This window comes from Euprymna scolopes, chromosome 35 (genome assembly GCF_053919585.1).
Source record: "Euprymna scolopes isolate OS-2025 chromosome 35, ASM5391958v1, whole genome shotgun sequence".
Taxonomy (NCBI): domain Eukaryota; kingdom Metazoa; phylum Mollusca; class Cephalopoda; order Sepiida; family Sepiolidae; genus Euprymna; species Euprymna scolopes.
The window spans coordinates 35710830-35733078 of record NC_136516.1 but is presented as its reverse complement, the minus strand read 5'-3'; the positions used below and the strand labels follow the sequence as shown (position 1 = coordinate 35733078).

General features: G+C 33.7%; 1 protein-coding gene across 1 annotated transcript; it reads left to right on the top strand.

Moving 5' to 3' along the window:
* The first annotated feature begins 337 nt into the window (after positions 1-337).
* LOC145259813 (MKI67 FHA domain-interacting nucleolar phosphoprotein-like) lies at positions 338-18732 on the top strand. The gene is made up of 5 exons (XM_080117613.1): positions 338-494; positions 6470-6592; positions 13696-13804; positions 15988-16205; positions 18509-18732. Exons 1-5 carry the CDS (start codon positions 375-377, stop codon positions 18587-18589), a joined length of 651 nt encoding a protein of 216 aa, XP_079973739.1. The 5' UTR covers positions 338-374; the 3' UTR covers positions 18590-18732.
* Positions 18733-22249: the final 3517 nt, after the last annotated feature.

Genomic DNA, 22249 nt, shown 5'->3' with positions numbered 1-22249 from the left:
TTCCGTGTCGCCGTCTTAATTTTGGGAACGCAATTGTTAGAGATTGTGTCTGATTTTCCTAGTTAAAAATTATACTACTTGATCCATTTTCGTGATTTTTGGAATAAGACATCTTCGTTTTGTGACGAGTACGTATATCATACAGATTTTTCCGTATTTTTTTTATTTTTTATTAGATTGAATTCAAAATGAGAAACAAAAATTATTGATAATGATAACAAATTTAAATGTAAAAACATAATTTGGTTGATTTAATTTTCATTCAACCAATTTTTATCGAATAGCGTGCGTACAAAGTTATCTCCCTTAGTAGCTTGTCGTTTGCTTTACTTCCGCTAGGATGCGCTGTAGTCATTCTCTTTAGTTCTTGCAAAATGGCTCCTAACAACATGCGTAAACGACAGGCAAAACAAAAAATGCCTGAAAATGCTTCCCTTGAGGTAAACGAACAGAAGGATTTTGTGAAAAAGATAAAGAACACACCACAAAAAGTTGTATGTATTTACTGTATTTTTTTAATGAAGTTATCAATGTGAGATTTCTATATTTTTTTATATTCAACACCACGTGTCATGTTGTTTTTAAAATTGTTCAAATGTCTGTCAATTTTTTTGTATCATTTCACATTTAAATAACAAAAATTAATAGTCAATTTTTAAGACGTACTCCAGCGTATTATAAGCGCCCCAACTTCCCCATGTTAAGAACGGCTTTCGAGGTTGGGGGTATTCCGAAAACCGTTCTTAACATACGGAGGTCGGGATGCTTATAATACGCTGGGGCACGTCGTAAAAATTGACCAAATTAATTTAGGTAAAACCGCAGGAGTTTGTATTACTGTACACATAGATTCGAAAAAGGTGCCAAGTTATATTTGTTTATATAACAAATGTTATCCAAGGCCAGATAAGTTACTTTTCTACCAAACTGGATATATTTTTTCGTGTTTTTATTCAATATAACATGTTTATTCAGCTGGAAAAACATACAGTGTTTACCGATGTATTAGAAAATTGAAGATGGCGCCTGACTCTCCCTTTAACACGATAAGTTTGGGAAAAGGTGTTATAAATAAAAAAACTAGACAAAATGCTGTTAAAAACTCGCTCAATATGTTACCGTGACATAGGTTGACATATATTCGGCGGCTTGTCGTTCGAATTGAATAAATGTTTAAAATTCTGTTAAAATACAGAAAACTTATCCGGGTATGTAGAAGAGTAATTTATCTTGCCTTTGGTAACATTTATTTGTTATGTATTTGAATTTTTGGCCCTTTACTTCGTTGTCTTCTCTGCTAAATATCCTAGGTACTTCACGGGGAACGTTGACCCTGCGTAAACGTGTTTTTTTTTTTTTTAATGGCTGTAGGCTGTGCTCCCTAAAAGCGCACGCACAAAAGGTTTTCATTTGTTTTATTTAATCACAAAAACTTTTTTGAAGGTACTATTTGAGGCAAAAAAAAAAAAAAAAGGCCCAAATCATTAGTGGAATATGTATGAAAAAAAAATCTAACTAACAAAATAAAAATATTTAGGGTTTGTATTACTGTACACATAGATTCGAAAAAGTTGTCAAAACAACAAATATATAACAAATAAATGTTATCAAAGGCAAGACAAGTTACTTTTCTACCTAACTGGATATGTTTTTAGTGTTTTTATTCAATGTAACATGTTTATTCAGCTCGAAAAGCATACAGTGTTTACCGATGTATTGGAAAATTCAAAATGGCGCCCGAGTCTCTCTTTAACACGTTAAGTTCAGGAAAAGATGTTATAAATAATAAACTAGACAAAATACTGTTAGAAATTCGCCCAATATATGTTACCGTGACATAAGTTGACATATATTCGGTGTTTTTTAAATAGTATTTTGTCTAGTTTATTATTTATAACACCTTTTCCCAAACTTACCGTGTTAAAGAGAGTGTCGGGCGCCATTTTGAATTTTCCAATACATCGCCGATCGGTAAACACTGCATGTTTTTCGAGCTGAATAAACATGTTACATTGAATAAAAACACAAAAAATGTATCCAGTTCGGTAGAAAAATAACTTTACTTGCCTTTGATAATATTTATTTGTTATATATTTGTTGTTTTGACAACTTTTTCGTATCTATGTGTACAGTAATGCAAACCCAAATGAATGCATGCGCGATTTAAATACAATAAATAAATAAATCTGTAAGATATATACAAAGGAAGTGAAAGAAAACCTTTTGCGCATTTCAGGGAGCAGCCATTAAAAAGAAAAACCGTTTATGCAGGGTCCACGTTTCTCGTGAAGTGCCATACCCTAAAAATATAACGTCATTTTTTGTGACCGAGATATACATGCGGCTGCGAACCGTATGTGAATTTGATATTCCCTTCCTTCTTGTAGGAAATCGGTTCAATCCGCCTAGGGTCAGTGCCTCTGGCTGGTATGTGAATATGGCAATGTTGATTATTGTGTGTGAAAAAGGACCTTTGAGATTTGTGTTGAAGTGACAGGGGTATGTGTCCTTTTCCTGTCCGAACAATTGTTTTTGATACTAGAAAATCACTACTTACCAAGGCCACATGAATTTGTCAACTGAACTGTGAGATATGATGAGGATTCGTAACCCGTCAGAATTTGATTATATAAGAGGAACGCTAAACAAAAATTGTTTACATTGGACTTGAAAAAACGACTATATTGTACCTATTTACTATGCCTCCCCACGGGACAGAGTTAGACACCAGGGTCGTTTTTTAACGTGGAGAAAAGGTACAAAAATAAAAATTGTCTCAGTCGTGAAGGATTTCTCCTCCACCGAAAGAGAACAAGAAATAGAAGTGCAGCATCTGAAGAACAGATACTACACTTTGATCATGTCCCGCTCTCTGGTATTCTGTTCCACAGATGAGTAGTTCTAGGAAAGAAACTCTGCTCGTAAAAATTTGGCAAGACTGGAATTTAGGTGGAAAAATAATCTCGAACCCTTTATCACATAAAAGGAACTAATTTCCCTAATCACCGGTGTACGTTACTATGTCAATAATATATAAACAATATTGGTATTTCAGAAGTTGTTTTTGAAAACAACTTTTAAAAAAAAAACTTCTTTTTATATTGCTTTTAATTAAAATAAAAAAAAGTTTTCGTAGGTTACAATTATGAAAAGTTCTATTCATATTTAAATGTCTTATATGTTCTGTGTGTGTGTGTGTGTGTGTGTGTGTTTTTTAATGAATACCTTTTTTAATGAAGGTACTAGTGCAGAGAGTGATCCGCGCTTTTTTAAATCGTATTTCCAAATTTAATTAAAGTTTTATGTTTTTTATTCAATTGTAAGGTTGAAGTACAAAACACTCTCCCCTCCCCATATTAAGAATGGCTTTTTAAATATAACGTTATTATTTACGTCCGGATCGCTCTATGCACTAGTACCTTAATGATAAACCATACATAAATAGAAATAATAAATTATCAGACTTTTTAAAGTTTAAGTTTAAACAATATTTTTTTAATTAAAAATTGAATCGCGTGATTATTATTAAATTACGTGAGTAGTTATAAACGATACAAATTAATATTAAACACGCGTAATCTCTTGCAATTTATTATTTCTCTATTTCAAATTTAAATTTATTAATTATAAAACCTTCGGTACTTATGTATTTTTGTTTCCGTGCTAAAAAAAAAGGTGTTTAAGATATCGTGGAACGTTCTGATTAAAATTAAAAAATGTTTAAAATAATGAAGTAAAAAATGAGAGAAGAAAGATATCGTGAAACATTTTAAAATAAATAAGTAAAAAGTTGGGCTTCTTTAAGTTGTTTTCAAAAACAACTTCTGAAATACCTATATTATTGACATAGTAACGTACTGGTGATTAGGGAAATTAGTTCCTTTTATGTGATAAAGGGTTCGCGATTATTTTTCCACCTAAACTCCAGTCTTGCCGAAAATTTAGCTTCAAGTACACAGAGGGAGAAAGGGAAATTATTGACAATGGTTGTAGCTAGACAAATTTCTTGTTAATCATATATGAATCCGAAGATTCTATTGTTGCCATTGATGTCCGTAATATTTTTCTAGTCAGAATTCTTTCTATAAAAACTTTGGGGATTATAGGAGGGACCACATGAAGGTTGCCAACATCCTAAGTGAAAGTGATTTTTTTTTTTTTTTTTTTTGTGGAACGAACTGTATTCAAACTATACCGAGTTAATATCATTAACCATTAGACCACCATCATCTCCAAAGTTCTTGCTGCGAATGTTTTACGGCAACAAGCATAGATTGGAGCTCCATTGAGCACATACCATGAAAATCATGAGAGAGGAGAGAAAGATTAGCAACTGTGAGAAAAAGGATATTGCTCACTAGATTTCAAAATTGATTTTATAATCTGTCAGGATGGGGAAAAGGTGTTCTGAATGGTGCCCCCCCCCCCTCAGATGTAACAACAGTACTCCATCGTAACTTCTTTAACTCTTATACAGGTGGAGCATTGCGTCAGGGTTGAGATACCTTCTAGAGCGGTAGAATGATCCAACCATTTATCCATTGGCGATGGATTTGATGTAAGTTTTCCATTTCAAGTCTGAAGTGAAATTTAGTCCCAGAATCTTACCAAAGCAGAAAGCTTCCTTAATGGTAGGGTCATCCATTTGGGGAAAAGTGAGGATCCAAGCATTAGTAGTGAAATGAAAGAAACTTTTTTAGACGTATTAAAAGTAATCTGCCCCCCCCCCCATTGCAATATAGAAATTTTATGTTTACTCATGTAGAACAGGTTTCATACAGAATTGAAAAGTCCTTGAATTTTGACTTTTGCCCTGAAAAGACTTTATTTCTATTATTACATTGAAATTACCTTGAAAATTTCTTGAAAAGGCTTTGAAAATTGTATTCTTTATGTCTAGTAAAATTTGTATTAAAATATTAAGAATAAAATCGAAATAAATAATGTTACATTATTTTTTAAGTATTAATAAAAATACCATTAAAATATTTTTTTTAAATATTAAAAATAAAATCGAAATACATTGTTCTAAAATTGCATAGTATTATTGTGGATACAAGAGTTATGTCCCTTTATCAGAAAACTAACTTGGCTAGTTTTGTGATAAAGATTCAAATCTCAGTCTATTTATGTTCTCATTTATAATTTAATTTTGTAGGGGGAGGAGTAGGGGAAGCCGCCATAAATAAAATTATGCCTCCTCCCCCTCTAAAAATACTTTTCTTGTGCGGACGGGACTCCAATGGCGAATACCCCCCCCCTCAAAAAGTTGTGATAATTTAAAATAAAAATGGACAAGGCAGCAGCCATTTTAGTTGGATATTTAAAAGCCATAAAGGGAGTTGATATTTGAGATGAAATAAAAAGCATTTAAAACTACTAAAAGAAACACCAAAAAATGATGCAGATAGGTTGCAAAGTAACTTTTATTGGTTATGGTAACGTTTATTTGTTGTATTTTGACCACTTTTTTGAATTACTGTGGCTTGTAAAACAAACCCCAAATCTTGTTTTGAAAACTTGAATTTTGTCTGGAGAAGGCCTTGAAAAATCTTGAACATTGGGGAACGGTTTGTGTGCTCCCACTGGATGTTCCTCTAGATACAAGAATGCACTTGTCCAGAAGCGATATAAAATCAACACTAGAGTCATTCGTCAGTTAACGTTATTGTTTCTCTCTTTTTTTTTTCATTTTTCTTAAACTTTTTCTTCTAGGGGATGGGACATCCAACCAGATGTCTGACATTTACCCCTATTTTAGTGAGTCCAACCAAGAGATCTTTTCAGGATTCTAGCCGTCCCTTTCAGTGCAATCATTTGTATTTCACTTGCACTTGGTTCACCGGGTATGCTTGCTATGTACTTTTTAAAGTTCTTTTTCATAAGCCCAGTTGCTCCTATGATGACTGGTTGGCGTTACTGGTCAAGTCTGTGTAGAAACTAACGGATCTGCGTTGACGTTACTAGTTGAGGAATTTTCAACATGACTGCATGAGCCTGTTTCCGTTGCTGTTGGGTACATGCCAGCACACATTCTAAAAGCAAGAATTCATTTTTTGACAAAGATTGTCCAGATTTAATCCTCCACTTTTAGACTCGCTTGGTTATTATATATGTTATTCTTGTATCATTTCTCTCCATGCAACACATGTCCTCGACCCTCACTGGTTAGGTTTCATTTCCATACATCATAGCACTTATGTTTCCAAGATTCTTTCTTGGTTGATAATGGTAACATTGTATGGCTTATTAATAGTTGAACTTCCTCCATCCATTCGTAACTCTTGCAATCGCCCTATGCTCAATTCCTATCACCATGGTAACAAAACTTCTAAATAACTTCACCATCCAAATAGAATTACTTCACAGACAAGTTCTCTTCTGTTTCTGTGATCTCATACTGACCCATAACCCAATGAATTTGTTCCGAATCTGCTCATTTCTAACAGTGTGTTCTTTTTGTTTGCAGACAGTAAAACCAGGTGTTGTTTACCTTGGAGAAATTCCACATGGATTTTACGAAAACCAGATGAGAGAATTTTTTGCCCAATTTGGAAAGGTCAGACGTCTCCGACTGGCACGCAGTAAAAAGGTTTGACTTTCTATTTTATGTACATATTTTTGTATTCCTTCTCAAAATTTGAATTTACAGAATTTAACTCTCATTTTTCTTTGTATGTATGTATATATATATATATATATATATATATATATATATATACACACACACACACATTAGTGACCTGGCAAGGGAGACAATCGAAGCAGCAAAACTAAAGCTGGTCTGCAGGACACTATATATACAAATGTATGCAAATTTGGGCATATTTTATTGGTTTGAAAATATAGGTTTTTTTATAACAATTGTCATAAAATTTTAACCAAAAATAGCATTATAATCTTCAAAAAGCCTGCAAATTTTCAAATAGTTTCATCATATAGAACCAAAGATATGAGCATTTCAATGTTCAATTTGGCTACCAGTATGTGTGTGTGTATATAAATGTAAATTTGGTTCATTAAAAGTGAATAAAATATATTAGTGGCCTGACGAGACCACAGGGGATACAACCAAGCAAAGAAAAACCCTAAGGAAAATTCATCCTAAAGCAGCAAAAGTGAAGCTAGCCTGCCAGGACACTATATATATACACAAATGTAGGCAAATTTGAGCATTTTTTATTGGTTTGAAAATATAGTTTTTCTTTTACCAATTGTCATAAAATTTTGACCATAGAATAATATTATAATCTTCAAAAAGCCTGCAAATTTTCATATAGTTTCGTCCCATAGAACCAAAGATATGAGCATTTCAATGTTCAATTTGGCTATCAGTGTGTGTGTGTGTGTGTATATATATATATATATATATATATATATATATATACACAAACACACACGCATATGTATACTACCTTTTTTGGGCAATTTTATAAGTTCCAAATCCCAGCAACTTTTGATCAGAATTTAACAAATGAAGGCTCATTGGAAAGGTTATGACCTGAATTGTTTAGTGGGCTATGAGACATTTGCCCTTAAGATCCCACATTAAGGAGATCATCTATTATCCAGAGCCTATTTTTGGCACTTTTTTACAACCATAAAATGTTTCAATCAGTCATTTGTTTTCCTAGTTTTGTCTATGAATTACAAAATATCTAATATTTCCTCAAAACCTCTGGCCTTGAGGGAGGGAGACTAAAATTTGTTGCTATGGTTTCAAATGATCTGAAATAACAGCAAGGGGAGACTTGATTTCAAACAGTTCTCATATGTTATATTTCCGTTCTTTTTGTTTTCATACATAAAGTAAATTTCGCAGTGTATAAAGATTATTTGATACTGGAGATATTCATAATCGTGTCCTATTTCCAAAAGAGGGGAGATAAATATTTGAAATGAAGTCTCTCCTTGCTGTTATTTCAGATCATTTGAAACCACAGCAGCAAGTTTTAGTCTCCCCTTCATCAAGGCCAGAGGTTTTTGGGAAATGTGTGTGTGTGTGTGTGTGTGTGTGTGTGTGTGTGTGTGTATAAAAGGAACTTTGTGTGTGTTTGTTCCCTATGGACTACGAAATGGTTGGGTCGATTTTTTTTTTTTAATGGAATTTCACACAAATGTACTTCATGTATCTGGCAGTGTTCTTAGATAGCTTTTGTATCAGAATATCTTCAATAAGTATCAATAATCAAATAAATCTGAAAGAAAAGACAGGCGATTTGAACCAAAGTTAACACCTTGTACAACCTAACATCACAAGTTGATTTTAAATTTTTATCAAACAAGCAGAAAGGCCTAGCATATAAAATCTACAGTAGGTTCTTTGATGTGACAGGGATGCATTCGAGTGTTTCTGTGTAGAGTACAATCGAGCTATGATATTTGACTTTTGCATTTTAACCTTTTAATTCAAGTCGTTATATATAAAAAAATATTTTTATAAAATTAACAGGTTCTCTACAGTGCAATGTAGACTACAATGTGTTGTGGACTGTCCCTGCAGGCAGGCATTTAAAGCTTCCTCCCAGTGCACTGCAATGGGTTAACAATCGATTTGACTGAAAAATAAGCAATTCCACTGATTTCGATGGCAATAAAAATATTGGAGTGTGAAACATTCAATCCCGAGCAACAGTTAAAAAGTTCCTACTTTTCTGAAGAGTGGAAAATATTTAAAATTGACATAATAATAATTGATTGTTTCTGTGCTACGAAACAAGTGTTGTCAGAAAGTTGACATTCTGACATGTTGAAAGAAATGAATGGTAAGATAAATAACATCTTGGAATTTGGAATATGGCTCTTCACCAGGTTCATGCTGGTCTGTAACATTACACAGTTTGGAAATAAGCAAAAAATATTGGTCTTCACTATGGTTAATTCTGTTCATAAATTGAACCCTTTTGAAATTTTTGAAACAACAAAGAAATTTAAGAAGCTAGTATTTCTAGAATTGCTTTTATGGTAATCTAAAGCCTTTTTTTTTTTTCACTATCTAAACCTATTATCTGCAGCGTCAAAATTAACCTTTTCTAGTTTGATGGATCACCTAATGTGAAGGAAATTGCAGGATGGACAAAGTTGCATAGTTTTGACTTCTCAATAGAAAAAAAAGTTGAAATTTAGCCGAAAAGATTAAACAAATAAAATTTTCAGATCAAATTTTTTATTTTATTTATTTATTTAAAAAATTTTTTTTTTTTTTTTTTTTTTTTTTTCATGAAATCAACCCAAATATTTTGGCCTTGACCAGCAAATATCTCTAAAACCGCTAAAAGTCATATACTAAAAAGCCTTTTGAAAAAGGCTCAACCCATTTTAAATATGCTAGGCGCATTTTGTGACTAGTAGCGGGTTCATTTTTATATGAAGACAACATTTTTTTCCTAGCTAACTAGTTTAAACAAATTGAAACTTCTTTTTTCCTCAATAGAATCAATATATCATAAAAAGTTGGATGACTGGGCACTAAGATCACAATTTACTAATGTATCATAAAAAGTTATATGGCTGGACACTAATATCTCATAATGATGATTTATTAACTAAAAATAAACAAAATCTTCTAAATGTTTATATAACACCTAGAAGTAAAAATTGAGGTCATCACATAATGATGGGCAAGGAAATTGTGATAGTGTGTGTTGCCCTGCTTGCCAACATCACCGCTCCCCAATATTGTGTGACATGGTCTTCCCCTTCATCTTCTCTTCTGGCAGTGTCATTGTCTCTCACATTGGTTGCTGTTGAGGGTGAATGGGGGTGGGAATCCACAAGTATAAAAAAAATAAAACAAAGTGAACCCTCCTTTTTAAAATTCATTAAATTTTTTTTTCCAAATTTTTTTCTGCTAATATGATACTTGTCAGAAAAAAAAGTTTAAAAAAATGTGTAGAACATGCATTTTTAGGGGATGGGCACTCTCATACAGGTCTGCTGATATTTCAACAAAAAAATAAAACAGCTACATAGTTTAAAAAGAAAACATCGAAAGCGAATTGTAAGTAAATATATTATTGGGCAGTAAAAGGATGTATACTACCCTGCTCGATAACAGCTGACAACCCTAAGGCTGTTCCTATGGTCTTCTTCTCCTTGACTTCTTTTCTAATCATGTTGTCATCTCTCAGATTGTCAGTTGCTGAGGGAGGGTGAACGGGTTCACAAGTATAAAAAAAAACAAAACAAACTCCAACACATTCTGCAAATACCAGTAACACTGTGTGTGTGACACCATTAATCCTCTATGCCAAAGGTTAGCAAACTATGGCCTATGGGCCAGATCTGGCCTGCAAATGCATTTTGACTAGCCCGATAGCCTACTAGTGACCCTATTTTTAACATGAAAGATGAGACTTTTGAATTCAACAAATGACCTGTTGTTATCTTCCTCTGATCTGCCCAGCAGAATTTGAATACTCTGACTGCAAAAACACTATCACAACCCAACTATCTCAATTTCTGCATAAAGTATTAAAAAAAAATAAACGTAAAACACAGTCAATTTGACCAACGACAGGCATTAGGCGAGAACAGCTTCAAAGGGACAATGTTGTCTCAGTCAGCTTTCTCTTTCAGGCCTCACGAATGTGTGGATGTTACCACGTGTGTACATGCATAAGTGTAGATGCTTGCAGCTATTTGTACTTCTATATATGTGTTTCGTTTTTGTTTGTGTGTGGTTCATTTGTGGTACAATTTTCAATAATGCTTTTTAAATATACACGTCATAGTTTCACCGATTTCACTTCGGTTGATTTTTTTGCACTTTGAAGTATTTTGACATTCTTTGAGTAAAATTAATTTTCAGCTATTTTTTTATTTTTTTTATTTAAGGTTTTCATTTGTTTTTCTTATTACTCAATGTTTATTTTAATTGTTTTTTATATTTGACAGGAGTCTGTATATGTAATTTTCCTCAATTTTTGATTAATAACTTTCGTGTGACTCATAATTATAACACCATCTGAATGAGTTGCCAATCCCTGCTCTACATGTTTATGGTCCATTTCTTAGTATTCATCTGCCGATGCCTCTTTGTCAGTTAGTTGATCAATTCATTTCTCCATCTGCTGTGAGCCACAACTTGTTTTCGACTCTGTCCAATTCTCAACTGGACTGCCACAAACCCAAGACAATCTTCAACTGTTGTAAAAACTGTTCAAAACTGTCCGTAAAATAACTCTAAATGTATAGTCAGTCCTTTTATTCCCATTACATTGACGCTGACCAACACTCCCATCCTAGCTTTCTTTTGTGTTCCTTTGTAAACTACTTCCTACGCATTTGTCTTTCCACTAACCCTATTTTGTATACTTTTGTTATTGCTAAACTTATGTCCTCTTTTTTGTTATACTTTTTTTTTTTTTATCCCTAACACTGGGGAGGGTGGGGGTCAATGTTATTGTACACAATACGCTGAAGGATCTGAAATTCAAATAAACACGTTTCAAGCTTGAGGGATGTTTGTATTTTGTGTAAGACAAAACAATTGGATTGCACAAAAAAAGTTGCAGATTAACGGATCAATTACCGACACTTTTACCCTGTTCAATGAGTCGATGAGGATGGAGAAATCAAAATCACCAGTCAATATTTTGACACGGCTCAAAAGCCGCGATCATTGAAGCGTTATCTTGACACATTTGCACATCGACCGAACAACATGGATCATGTATCATGTTGATCATCAGCAGTGGATTAAAAAGTCTGACTTTCGAGGGTGAACCCATTCGGCAAGCAAAGAGTTTTTGAAGTCATTTACATGAAGACAGATCTTTACCTTGACGCTCATTTTGACTTGGTCAAACCAACATAATCGACTGACCATCAAGAGCTCATCAAGCTTTTGTATATTCAACGTTGCCAGCAGTTTATCAGCTAAAATGCTGAATATTCACCTGACCCAACTTTGTATATCCGCCTTATAATTGCACTGTCAGTGTTGAAGTCAGACAGATAAGGACTGGATTTCTGGCTCAGCATTCACCTCTATACAGCATGAAGCTCCGAACATAGTTACTATGTAGCCTCCTTCTGGTAGTGAATAATAATTCTCAAACAACATTCAGAAAAAGTATTATTTTTTTATTTTTTTTTTTTCTAAAAATAATTATTTCAAAACATTCAGAAAAAAAGTTGTTTTTTTTTTTTGTTTTTTTTCAAAGGTAATTATTTCCAAACAAATACAGATTGGTATTTTTAGTATAGAATCAACAGAAATAAATATAGCAATCCCAAAAATTGAAGGTTTAATATTTTTGAATTTTGAAATGAGGATTGAGAATTTGATTATTTGGACTATTATTTTTATCTTAGATTTTATGCTCATAATGCTGACCATGTAACATGCGATTTTCTTCAGGTGTATCTTGTCCGACTCGTGAGATCTGCACAGAACCTTTTATTTAATCTATGGGGATAGCTTGTCCTCCTTCCATCAGCCATTACTGGAAAGAAATTTTAGCATTACCTGAAAACTGTCACTTAGAATTGATTATTAATAATCACTTATATCCGTTACACCACAGGTCCTTGCTACTCCTGTGAATTAAGTATAAGGTTGTATTAATAATTCTAGCAAAAATACATTTAAGGCTTCCAAAATCCATACTAGAATTGCCTGTAAGGTGGTGCCACGAATAAAATACTTGATAGAATTTAGTTGTGTCACTCTTCTGAGAGCCTAAGGGTTTAATCGTACATGCAAGTGATACTTCTACCTGGTCATGACTGACAGAACGAGAGCATACTACACCCATGTATTAAATAAAGTGTTCTGTTAGAAATTCTGTGCAGATTCTTGAGTTCGACAGAAAGATTCCCCTTGGTTCAATAACACACCTGAAGAAAGTCGGAGATTACATTGGACGAAATGTGAGAACAATAGTTTGAATAGTCTAAAAATATACACTTATATGATAACGGTTCCAATTTGGACAATACTAGCTACATTTATTTTATATTAATACGATAGCATGTGTGTTATTTTCTATATCACGCTTACATCTGGGTCGTTTAATTGTTATGTACTTCCATTTCTTGTAATTAATAATTTTACCAAGAATTCTTCATAAGTTTTGGTTTCGGTTTCAATTATAGCTGATGGCACGCAGGTCATTTAATTTTTTTTATAAATAATTTTACTAAGAATTCTTCATAATTTTGGTTTCAATTTCGATTATAACTGATGGCACTTAAGTCATATATATATATATATATATATATATATCTATATATATATATATATATATATATATATATTTTTTCATAAATTTTTATTTCGATTTCGATTCAAGCTAATGCACCCAAGTCATATGGATAGATTTTTTATTTGTGAAATCGCAACTTTATAATGTATAAAAATCAATAGAACATTAACTCTATAATAATATATACAAAATCTGCAAGAATTAAAATATCATTTAAGCATACTTTACGACCGGGCTTTGCCGGGAGTTCGTGCTAGCTTAGATAAATACTTTTGCAGTTTTAACAAAAATGCGTCTCCATTTACACTGAATGCCAGCATCACTATATTACATATTTATGAGTTCTGTGGAATGTCCACAGGTCCTGCTAGTTTCAACTATTGTTGCCTGTTTAATTTTCTCACCCATGTTCATTTAAATTAGCAATTAAGAGACATTTGATGCTTTTACAGAACTTCATTTTTGTTCATCTTGTATTTTTCAGACTGGTAATTCGAAAGGATTTGCATTCATTGAATTTGCTTGCGAGGATGTTGCTAAAATTGTAGCGGAAACCATGAACAACTATTTAATGTATGAAAAACTCTTAAAATGTAAGTATTTGCAACCATTCCTGATGCTGTACATTGTTTGCTAATGATGTGCTTTTAAAATGAAGTGTAGATATAGTTCTCCAGGTGTAATTGTTTATCCTGGTCATAGCACCAAATAAAAAATGTTTCAACTGAATCAGCCATCTTAATCTTTTCAACTGGCAATTTTGCATCAAATCTGTAACATTAAAGTTCTAAAAAAATTTTGTCTGATTGTAACAAAATTTAAGAAAATTCCCCCAATGTTCCCAAATTTTCACTGGGATTTGAATTCCCAGGTGTTCAAAAGGGGGTCACAAATACCCCCAAATTGCAAAAAATGACAGTTTTTATTCCATAACTTTTGCCCCATCCATTAAATTTTTCTGAAACTTGGCGAAAATGTGAAGGCAAAGTTGGCTCTTCACACTTGTCACATTCATCATTTTTTCACTATTTTTTGTGGTGTCATCTCACATGCAGCACCAGAGGGGGACCACACACGTGCAGCTTGTTTTTTTGTCTTAGAATCATGAATCTAAAACATTTTTTCTCTCTTCTGTTTAAAAGCAAAGATTTAATAAATTACTGGGCAATTTTATTTAACATTGTAATGGGACATGGAGAGGAGAGAGAATTAATTCTAATAAAACTCAGTGTCCCTAATAATACTAGCTTAAAGAATCGAGAGAAAATATTTACAACATAAGAAGAAACTGGAATTCTTAAGATCATCGTTTCAGAAATCATAGGAGTTATCCGATTCATGAAAAAAGAGTTTCAAAAAGTACCTGATGAATATTCCTAGTGAATCAAGTGCAAGAGAGTTCCAACTCTGAATCTCTTTCCTCTGATCTTGAGCTCGTGGTGCAATGGGGAAAGACGTGGCTGGTTAATTTTAATGCATCTAAAACCAAGCTTCTATCTTTACATCATCAATGCTCTGATCCCTCATCTGGCATCAATTGAAATGAATGGCTCTCGTCATAGGAAGGCTCTGTATTTTGACAAGCTTCTAGGTCTGACCTTTACTCCTAATCTGAAATGGAACACATATATCAGATTCGTTGCCAAGGTCGTTGGAAAAATGGTGAGATCATTCTACCGCTCCAGTAGATATCTTACTACTGATGCAATTCTCTACCTGTATAAGGACCAAGTACGTCTAAGGCTGGAATATTTTTGTCACATCTGGGCAGGCACTTCTATAAGCAGCTTATCCTGGCTTGACAGTTAAAAATAGACTTCGTAGTCTAGTGGGGGGATGCTTTTTTTTTCTTCCCTGCAACCTCTTTCACACGGAAGAGACGTTACAAGCCTGTCTCTGCTTTATCATTATTTTTATGACAAGTGCTCGTCTGAGTCTTAATCTATGGTCCCTCGTTGCCAAACTTTCATGAAAAACACTTGTCTACTGAAACCACTACCAATAATTCCCCCCACTTTTTATCTGTGCCTAAACCTAAACTTTGATTCCACGAGCAAAGTTTCTTTCTTAGAACTGCATGTCTATGGACCTCTTCCGTTTCCCTGCTTTCCAACTGACTACAATATGTTGTCTTCAAGTTCAACATAAATTCTTGAGTAATCCAATTTACCCAATTTCCACTACTAACGATTAGTACGATATTGTCCCATTGACTGTACACTCATTAACCCTTATACTCAAATAGTCTCTTGGACTTGATGAGTGGTGACTCCTTTGTAAAAAGCAAAAAAAAAAAAAAAAAAAAAAAAAAACTTCCGATATTCAGACTATTGATTTGTTTTTTTGTTTTTTTTATGCAACACTATGTATGGATATCTAAAAAATGTTTTGATATCTTGAAAAAATCCGTTTGGAATCAGCTGTGGGGATTTTTCTATCTGCACCAAAATTAAGTCTATACCATTTCTGAAATGGTCTTTTCTTGGTTGACTGCGGTATGTTACTGGTTCTGTGCAGTTCTAGGTCCGACTTTATCTTCTCTCTTTGAAAAAAGGTTAGTTTATTGCTAATAACCTAAGGCACTTCTTTCTACTGGGGAATGCCAACAGAGCTGTCCAGGCACTTTTTGCAGGTCAGAGTGCTCCTAATTCGGGGCAGGACTTTCCCGACCCTAGTGTCAATATCTTACATCACATAATTTTGTTCTATTCAGTGATAAAGATGGTTTAGTAATTTTGATTATTTTTTTTTTATTTATTTATTTTTTTTTACCTAGGTCGAGTGATTCCTGCTGACGAAGTAAAACCTGGACTGTTTATCGGCTGCAATCGTGAGTTCCGACGTCCTATTTCCCATAAGGTTGCTCGCAAACGGCACAACAAACCAAAAAGCAGAACCCAACAGTTAGCATCAATGAATAAAGTCCTCAAAGGCATCGGCAAGAAAAAGGCTAAACTTGAAGCACTCGGTATTCAGTACAACCCCAAAGAATTAGTAAGTCAAAATTCTTTCTTTCTTCCTGAATATACATTTGCTGTAAATAAGTGTTTTGCAAAACTGGGAAAATGATATTGCAATAACAATAATTAAAGTTTGGAAACTGTTAATTTGTTAAAAGTGCCAGAAATTTTGAATGGCACCTGTAATTGCAAAATATAAATATACTGATTTTGAAACATTTTAGTCTGTTAAGGGCTAACTCCAGTTTTCTCAAAAGATTTGGTTTTATCAGTGATTTGCATTCAAAGTCGAATTCTAACATAATGCATAAGAGCGTGTAGGAAGATCTCAGTGAAGGGTGGCTGGCTTGCGGGGAGATTAGCAGCAGCATTAGGAGGAAAGGAGATAAAATACCACTCTTGCTCAGAGAGAAAGACAGCATCATTCAATTGAAGTATAGAAGCCCAAAATGTAAACAATATTTCTGCTTTTCTCCAAAACTGCTATATATTTGGGCAAAATATAAAGATATTTTGTGTTGATATATTGATGTTTTAAAATATATTTATTAACAGAAACATGAAAAAACAATGTTGAATTTGTAAACTTAATCAGTTTTTATTTATTTTTGGCAAACTACTCCGATGTTTTAAAAATGAATTAATTTACAAAAACAAAAACCATGAATGTGTCATGTTTTTACAGTTTTAACAGTTACAAAATGGTGAATGTGCAAGAAAATAGTTTAATATTTGCACGAATAATCGTATTAGAATTCAAAACAATATTTCACGTTTCTATAAATAAATACATTTTCAGAATATCTAGATAAATGAAACAGACACTTTTTAAAAAAAAGTTTTTTTAAACTGGAACACAATGCGACACATTGTTTTTTCTTTTATATTTATGTTGATAGATATTATATTTTTTTTTAATATCTAAACAGTTTACCAAAATGTATAACATTAACTAAAACGTAGTTATTTAGAAGAAAATATGTGATAGAAAATAAGTATTAAAAAAAAATTAAACAGTTTCAGAGAAAAGCGGAAGTATTGTTTCTATTTTGTTCTTCCATACCTCAATTGAGCAATACGAGCGCCCGCTGATGATTGAAAGTTTAGCTGCTGTGTTATGCTCAATTATCTTTTTTAAAAACTGTCTTAAAAAGCTAAATGGCTCTAAACTGATCATTTTATATACTACTAACACCCGAAAGTATCCTGTATCTCTATAAGCCCACCATTCGCCCATGTATGGACTATTGCTGTCACATCTGGGCTGCTACTAGTCTCTCGCTCCTTGACAAGGTTCAAAAGAGAGTCGCAAACCTGATAGGCCCTGAACTGGCATCTAAGCTCCAGCCTCTGTCCCATCGACGAAATGTGGCATCCCTCTGCCTTTTCTACAAGTATTTTAGTGGTGAATGCTCTGACGAACTGCAATCACTTGTGCCCCCACGACGTGAGCACCCTCGACAAACCCGACAGGTTGCTAAATCCCACCCCCACACTGTAGAGATCCCTAGATGTAAAAGATCTTTTTACTCCAATAGTTTCTTCCCCAGAACCGCTAGACTCTGGAATTCCATTCCAGGTCCCTGCTTCCCCAACAGTACTGACGTGCAGAAGTTCAAGTGTAACGTGAACCGACACCTTGCTGCCCAAATCCCTACATAGTACCCCAGTAGTTGTTGCCCCTGATAGTAGCCCCCTACACTAAAGTGGCAATTTGCCTTGTTTGGGGTGAAAATGTAATAAAAAAAAAAAAAATTAAAAAAATATACAATTTTACATGTGCTGATGAAAGGGACGGGGGTAGAAGATGCTAGTTAGTTTGGACATTCATCTCAATTTTACTTTGTTTTTTTTTTTTTCCATTGGCTATTCGCATTCATGTATTCAAATTCTCATTAAAATTTAGCCTAACCATTAACGATGGGATGATTCCTATATTTTCCCTGATTCCAATACAATTATAGATTCCGATTCTTTTAAAATCTAAATATTTAGCCATAGTTGTTATTCTTTTGTTGTAAAAACCCATGTAATATGTGCATGTATGTTTGCAAACGTTAAAATACATTTAAATTTTATTGGTAGTTTAAAATCAATATTTATTTTATCATTAGTGCTAGCAATAGAAAATTAAGTTTTAAACAAAAGCAAACCAAAGAATTGTTTTTGACATTGAAAAAGGGGCACATTTTTAATTCTTAAATTTTAATTAATATCTCCAAAAATCTTTTTTTTTTTTTTTTTTTTTTTTTTTTTATAGCCTAGTAAGCATCCTAACACTACTATCCATATATCAATGTATATTTAAAGGAATTACCCTTTTCTCTTCTTTTCCAGGAATCTTCCTTACAGAATCAAATTAAAAAATTGAAAGTTCGAAAATTCACATCAAAATCGACCACTACAGATTCGTCGTGAAATTCTTGTTTTATTTTTATTTTTTTTATTTTACGTTAAATGTATATTTTTAAAAAGAAAAACTATTTGTTTCTCCTCAGGGTAGCTTTTCTGAAGGATCAGGCAGAATGGGCTATTCAATAAAGGACGTTTAACAAAACAAATTTAGCTTTTATTTTTTTGTTTATAATTAAAATTGTTTTATTTATTATACAAACGGCAGTTGTATGTGTGTTTGTATGTCCAGCTAAAAGCCAAAAACTACTAAACAAGCATCCACAAAGTTGATATATTCCTAATTTGCATTGCCCTTTTATTGTATCCAAAATTTAGGAAAATATTCTCTAGGGTAAAATGGTAAAATATCATCAGTGTGTGGAGGGGTTTTTCTGTGTTATGTATTGTTTTGATAAGAAAATGCCATTATTCCTCAAGGAATCTATTATATAATGGAGAAATGTTTGTGTGTGTGTGTGTGTGTGTGCCAAGTTAAAGAGGTCTGGCTAGAAGAAAAGAAGGTTGGAGAGAGAATGATAAGAAAGGGGTAGAGATGTAACATGGTCACTAGTTCCGTTATTTAAATGATTCAGCCAGGACACGTATGCATATTGACGACTTGCATGGTCGTTTTTTTTTTTTTTTTTTTCCACATTAACATTTTCTCTAAGCGAAACAACCAGCTGCAATAGGCGAATTTTGCCGGACTACTCCAGAGGAGAAAAAGATGTGTAGCAATTTGGAAGGTATGCTTAACAAGCACATGAGTCTCCTCCTCCTTCGAAAATGAATCGGCTGACCTGTGGGTCCTAGAGAGAATTATTGCAACACAACAGCAAAGTGTCGTTAAAAACAAAACTGATAGAAAAGAGAAAGTGAGGACATATTGTGTCATGTTGTAAAACCGAACAAAATAACTTCTCTTTCACCTAAAACGTTCATCTCGGTTTTATTTTCTTTGCAAGCCTCTAAATACAACACTTGGTCTATTTTAAAAATTATGAATTTACAGGGAGATCAGTGTTTTCATAAAAATAGGTTATTCTTGTCCTGAGCAATGCTGGGTAGCCCTGCTAGTTTAAAATAAAAACATTTGATACACAATTCATTATGAAAGAACAAATTTCCTTTAATGTGTCCAAAGTCAAACTTCTAGCTTTTTTTTTTTTTTCCAACCACTAAACTCTGATCTCCATTTGATCTCATTTAATATATATGGCTCTTGTCTTGAGGAAATATCTTATTTTCTCAAGCTTTTCGGATTGACCTGAAATGGCAAACTTACATCAGATCTGTTGCCAAGGTCATTGGAAAAATGATTGGATGGTTCCGTTCCAAAAGATATTTCACTTCCAACACAATCTTTTATGTTATTAAAAGCCAAATAAGATGGAGTATTGATACCAAATCTGGGAAGGCCCTGCTCAGACTGTGTACAAAAGTGGCTTTGAAATCTAGTAGGTGATATTTTTTCCCCTTCCAACTACCTCTTTCTTGCAGAAGAGATGTTGTCATCTTTTTTCTGCTTTATCGTTATCAGTCCCCCGAAGAAACAGAGGGATTAGACCTAGTAATTCACTCGTTTGTCTGTTCGTTTGTTTGCACTTTTCTCAATAACCACTCTTTGAATTTTATTGAAATTTTGCACAAACATTCGTCATGGTGAAAGTAAATTTTTTCACTCGTGGAGAGGGACCCTGCATGCTTGGCTTGTTTTCATGGCAGTTGCTTGACTGAGCTTCAAGCTATGCACCCTCCCCCCACCCGCCCGTAAAATACTCGGAACAAACTCATCAAGCTACAACCACTGTTAACAATTTCCCTTATTCTCTATGGCTAAAACAAAGCAAGACTTCCATGAGCAAAATTTCTTTCCTAGAACTACTCATCTATGAAACATAATGCTGTAGGGCTGCTTACCAGCTGACTATAACATCATTTTCAAGCCCAATCTAAACAAGTTCTTGTTGCGTCCTCTTATATGATCAAATTCTGCCCAATTTGCACCACTACCAATCATCATCACGATGTTGTTTCATCGACCACCTGACAATCATTAACCCTAGAGGGGCTTTGGGACCTTGATAATTGTTTTCTCTAGAAAAGAAGTCTATCTTTCTGTCAAGTTATTTGGTTTGCAATCTTACCATGACTTCACACTCGAAAAAGATGTTTTATTTTTACATATATAAAAGTGAACTTGTGTGTGTGTGTGTGTGTGTGTAGGTGCAGAACGGTCTTCACCAGACTATTGTGGAAAAAAGCTGCTTATTTGTAAAATTGATGAGTATGTGGCTTTAGCTCAAATGGTTGTGAATAATACAGGATGGAGTACTGCTGCCATATCTGGGCAGGAGCTGCTAAAAACAGCCTATCCTGCCTTGACAGAGTACAAAATAGACTTTGTGGCTTAGTGGCTTTTCTCTTCCCTGCAACCTCTCTCCCACAGAAGAGACGTTGCGAGTCTGTCTTTGTTTTATTGTTATTTCCATGGCAAGTGCTCGTCTGAGCTCCAATCTCTGGTCCCCCTCTCCAATCATTCACAAAAAACACCCGTTTAGCTGAAACCACTGTCAATAATTTTTCCCACTCTTTATCTGTGCCTAAATCAAAATGTAGATTCCATGAACAAAGCTTCTTTCTTAGAAGAGCGCACACCTGTGGAACTCTCTTCCGTTTGCCTGTTTCCCACCTGACTACAATTTGGGTGTCTTCAAGTCCAACATAAACAAATTCCTGATAAACTGTCCCCTTAAGTAAGACACTTTATCAAATCTCCATTACTAACGATTACTACGATATTATCCCATTGATTACTGTGTTACATATAGGGGTTTCATCAAAAGAGAGTCTTAGAGAGAATTTCTTAGAAAGAGTCTTATTAGAAGTGATGCTTAGAACGACTCCGAGAGAAAGATGTTGTTGTAAGAGACTTAGAGAGATTCTTATATTAAAATGTTCATTCCTTAGATATGTAGATTGGAAGAAGAAGAAAGCTCTTTGAGTGAGGACATAGTGTTCAGACATTGTGTAGACATGATATAGATTCACATTGTGGATATGAGAAGTCGAGATGTGTATGAAAAGACATTTTATAACACACATATATAATACAATTTAACTTTACCTTTTTGTAAGAATCATAAACACAAGACAAGCTTTACAAAACACATAATGGTTTATTTCGTCACGACCGGCCGTTTCCATCACCAAGAATTCAAAGTTTCACATTTTTTTCTTGAAGTGACGTCTCGCTCCTAGATGACTGACTCTCTCTGAGTTTTTTCTCTGACTGACTACTCTAAAGTTTTTTCTCTATTCCTAGAACTTTCTATTTTCCGTGACGTCATACACATGTTAAAACATGTGCCTTCTTTCACGTGTTCTGGACATACGTGTCCAAAACTTTTCCTATTTCTCAGTAACCTATTTTTCCAATATGTTAAAAACATTATCTTATAAGCTGCATTCTTTCAATTTAAAATTTCATAACAAACTTGAGAGTTCACATTCTTTCCTTGAAATATTTATCTATATTCTAAACAAATGTTTTTTTTTACATTTTTAAATTCTCACACGTAATCTATTTCTAAACCTAAATTACCAGGTTCGAATTTCGCCTATGCTATTTCATTTACATTTTAACTAATCTCTCTATTTTTATACTTACATGAAAAGGGGACA

What these genes read in the sequence shown, in the direction of transcription:
- LOC145259813 (XM_080117613.1), top strand. Translation starts at nt 375, where the DNA reads ATGGCTCCTAACAACATGCGTAAACGACAGGCAAAACAAAAAATGCCT. An exon ending in GACTGGCACGCAGTAAAAAG is followed by an intron (nt 6,593 to 13,695) that starts GTTTGACTTTCT and finishes TGTATTTTTCAG; the next exon opens with ACTGGTAATTCGAAAGGATT. An exon ending in AGTACAACCCCAAAGAATTA is followed by an intron (nt 16,206 to 18,508) that starts GTAAGTCAAAAT and finishes CTTCTTTTCCAG; the next exon opens with GAATCTTCCTTACAGAATCA.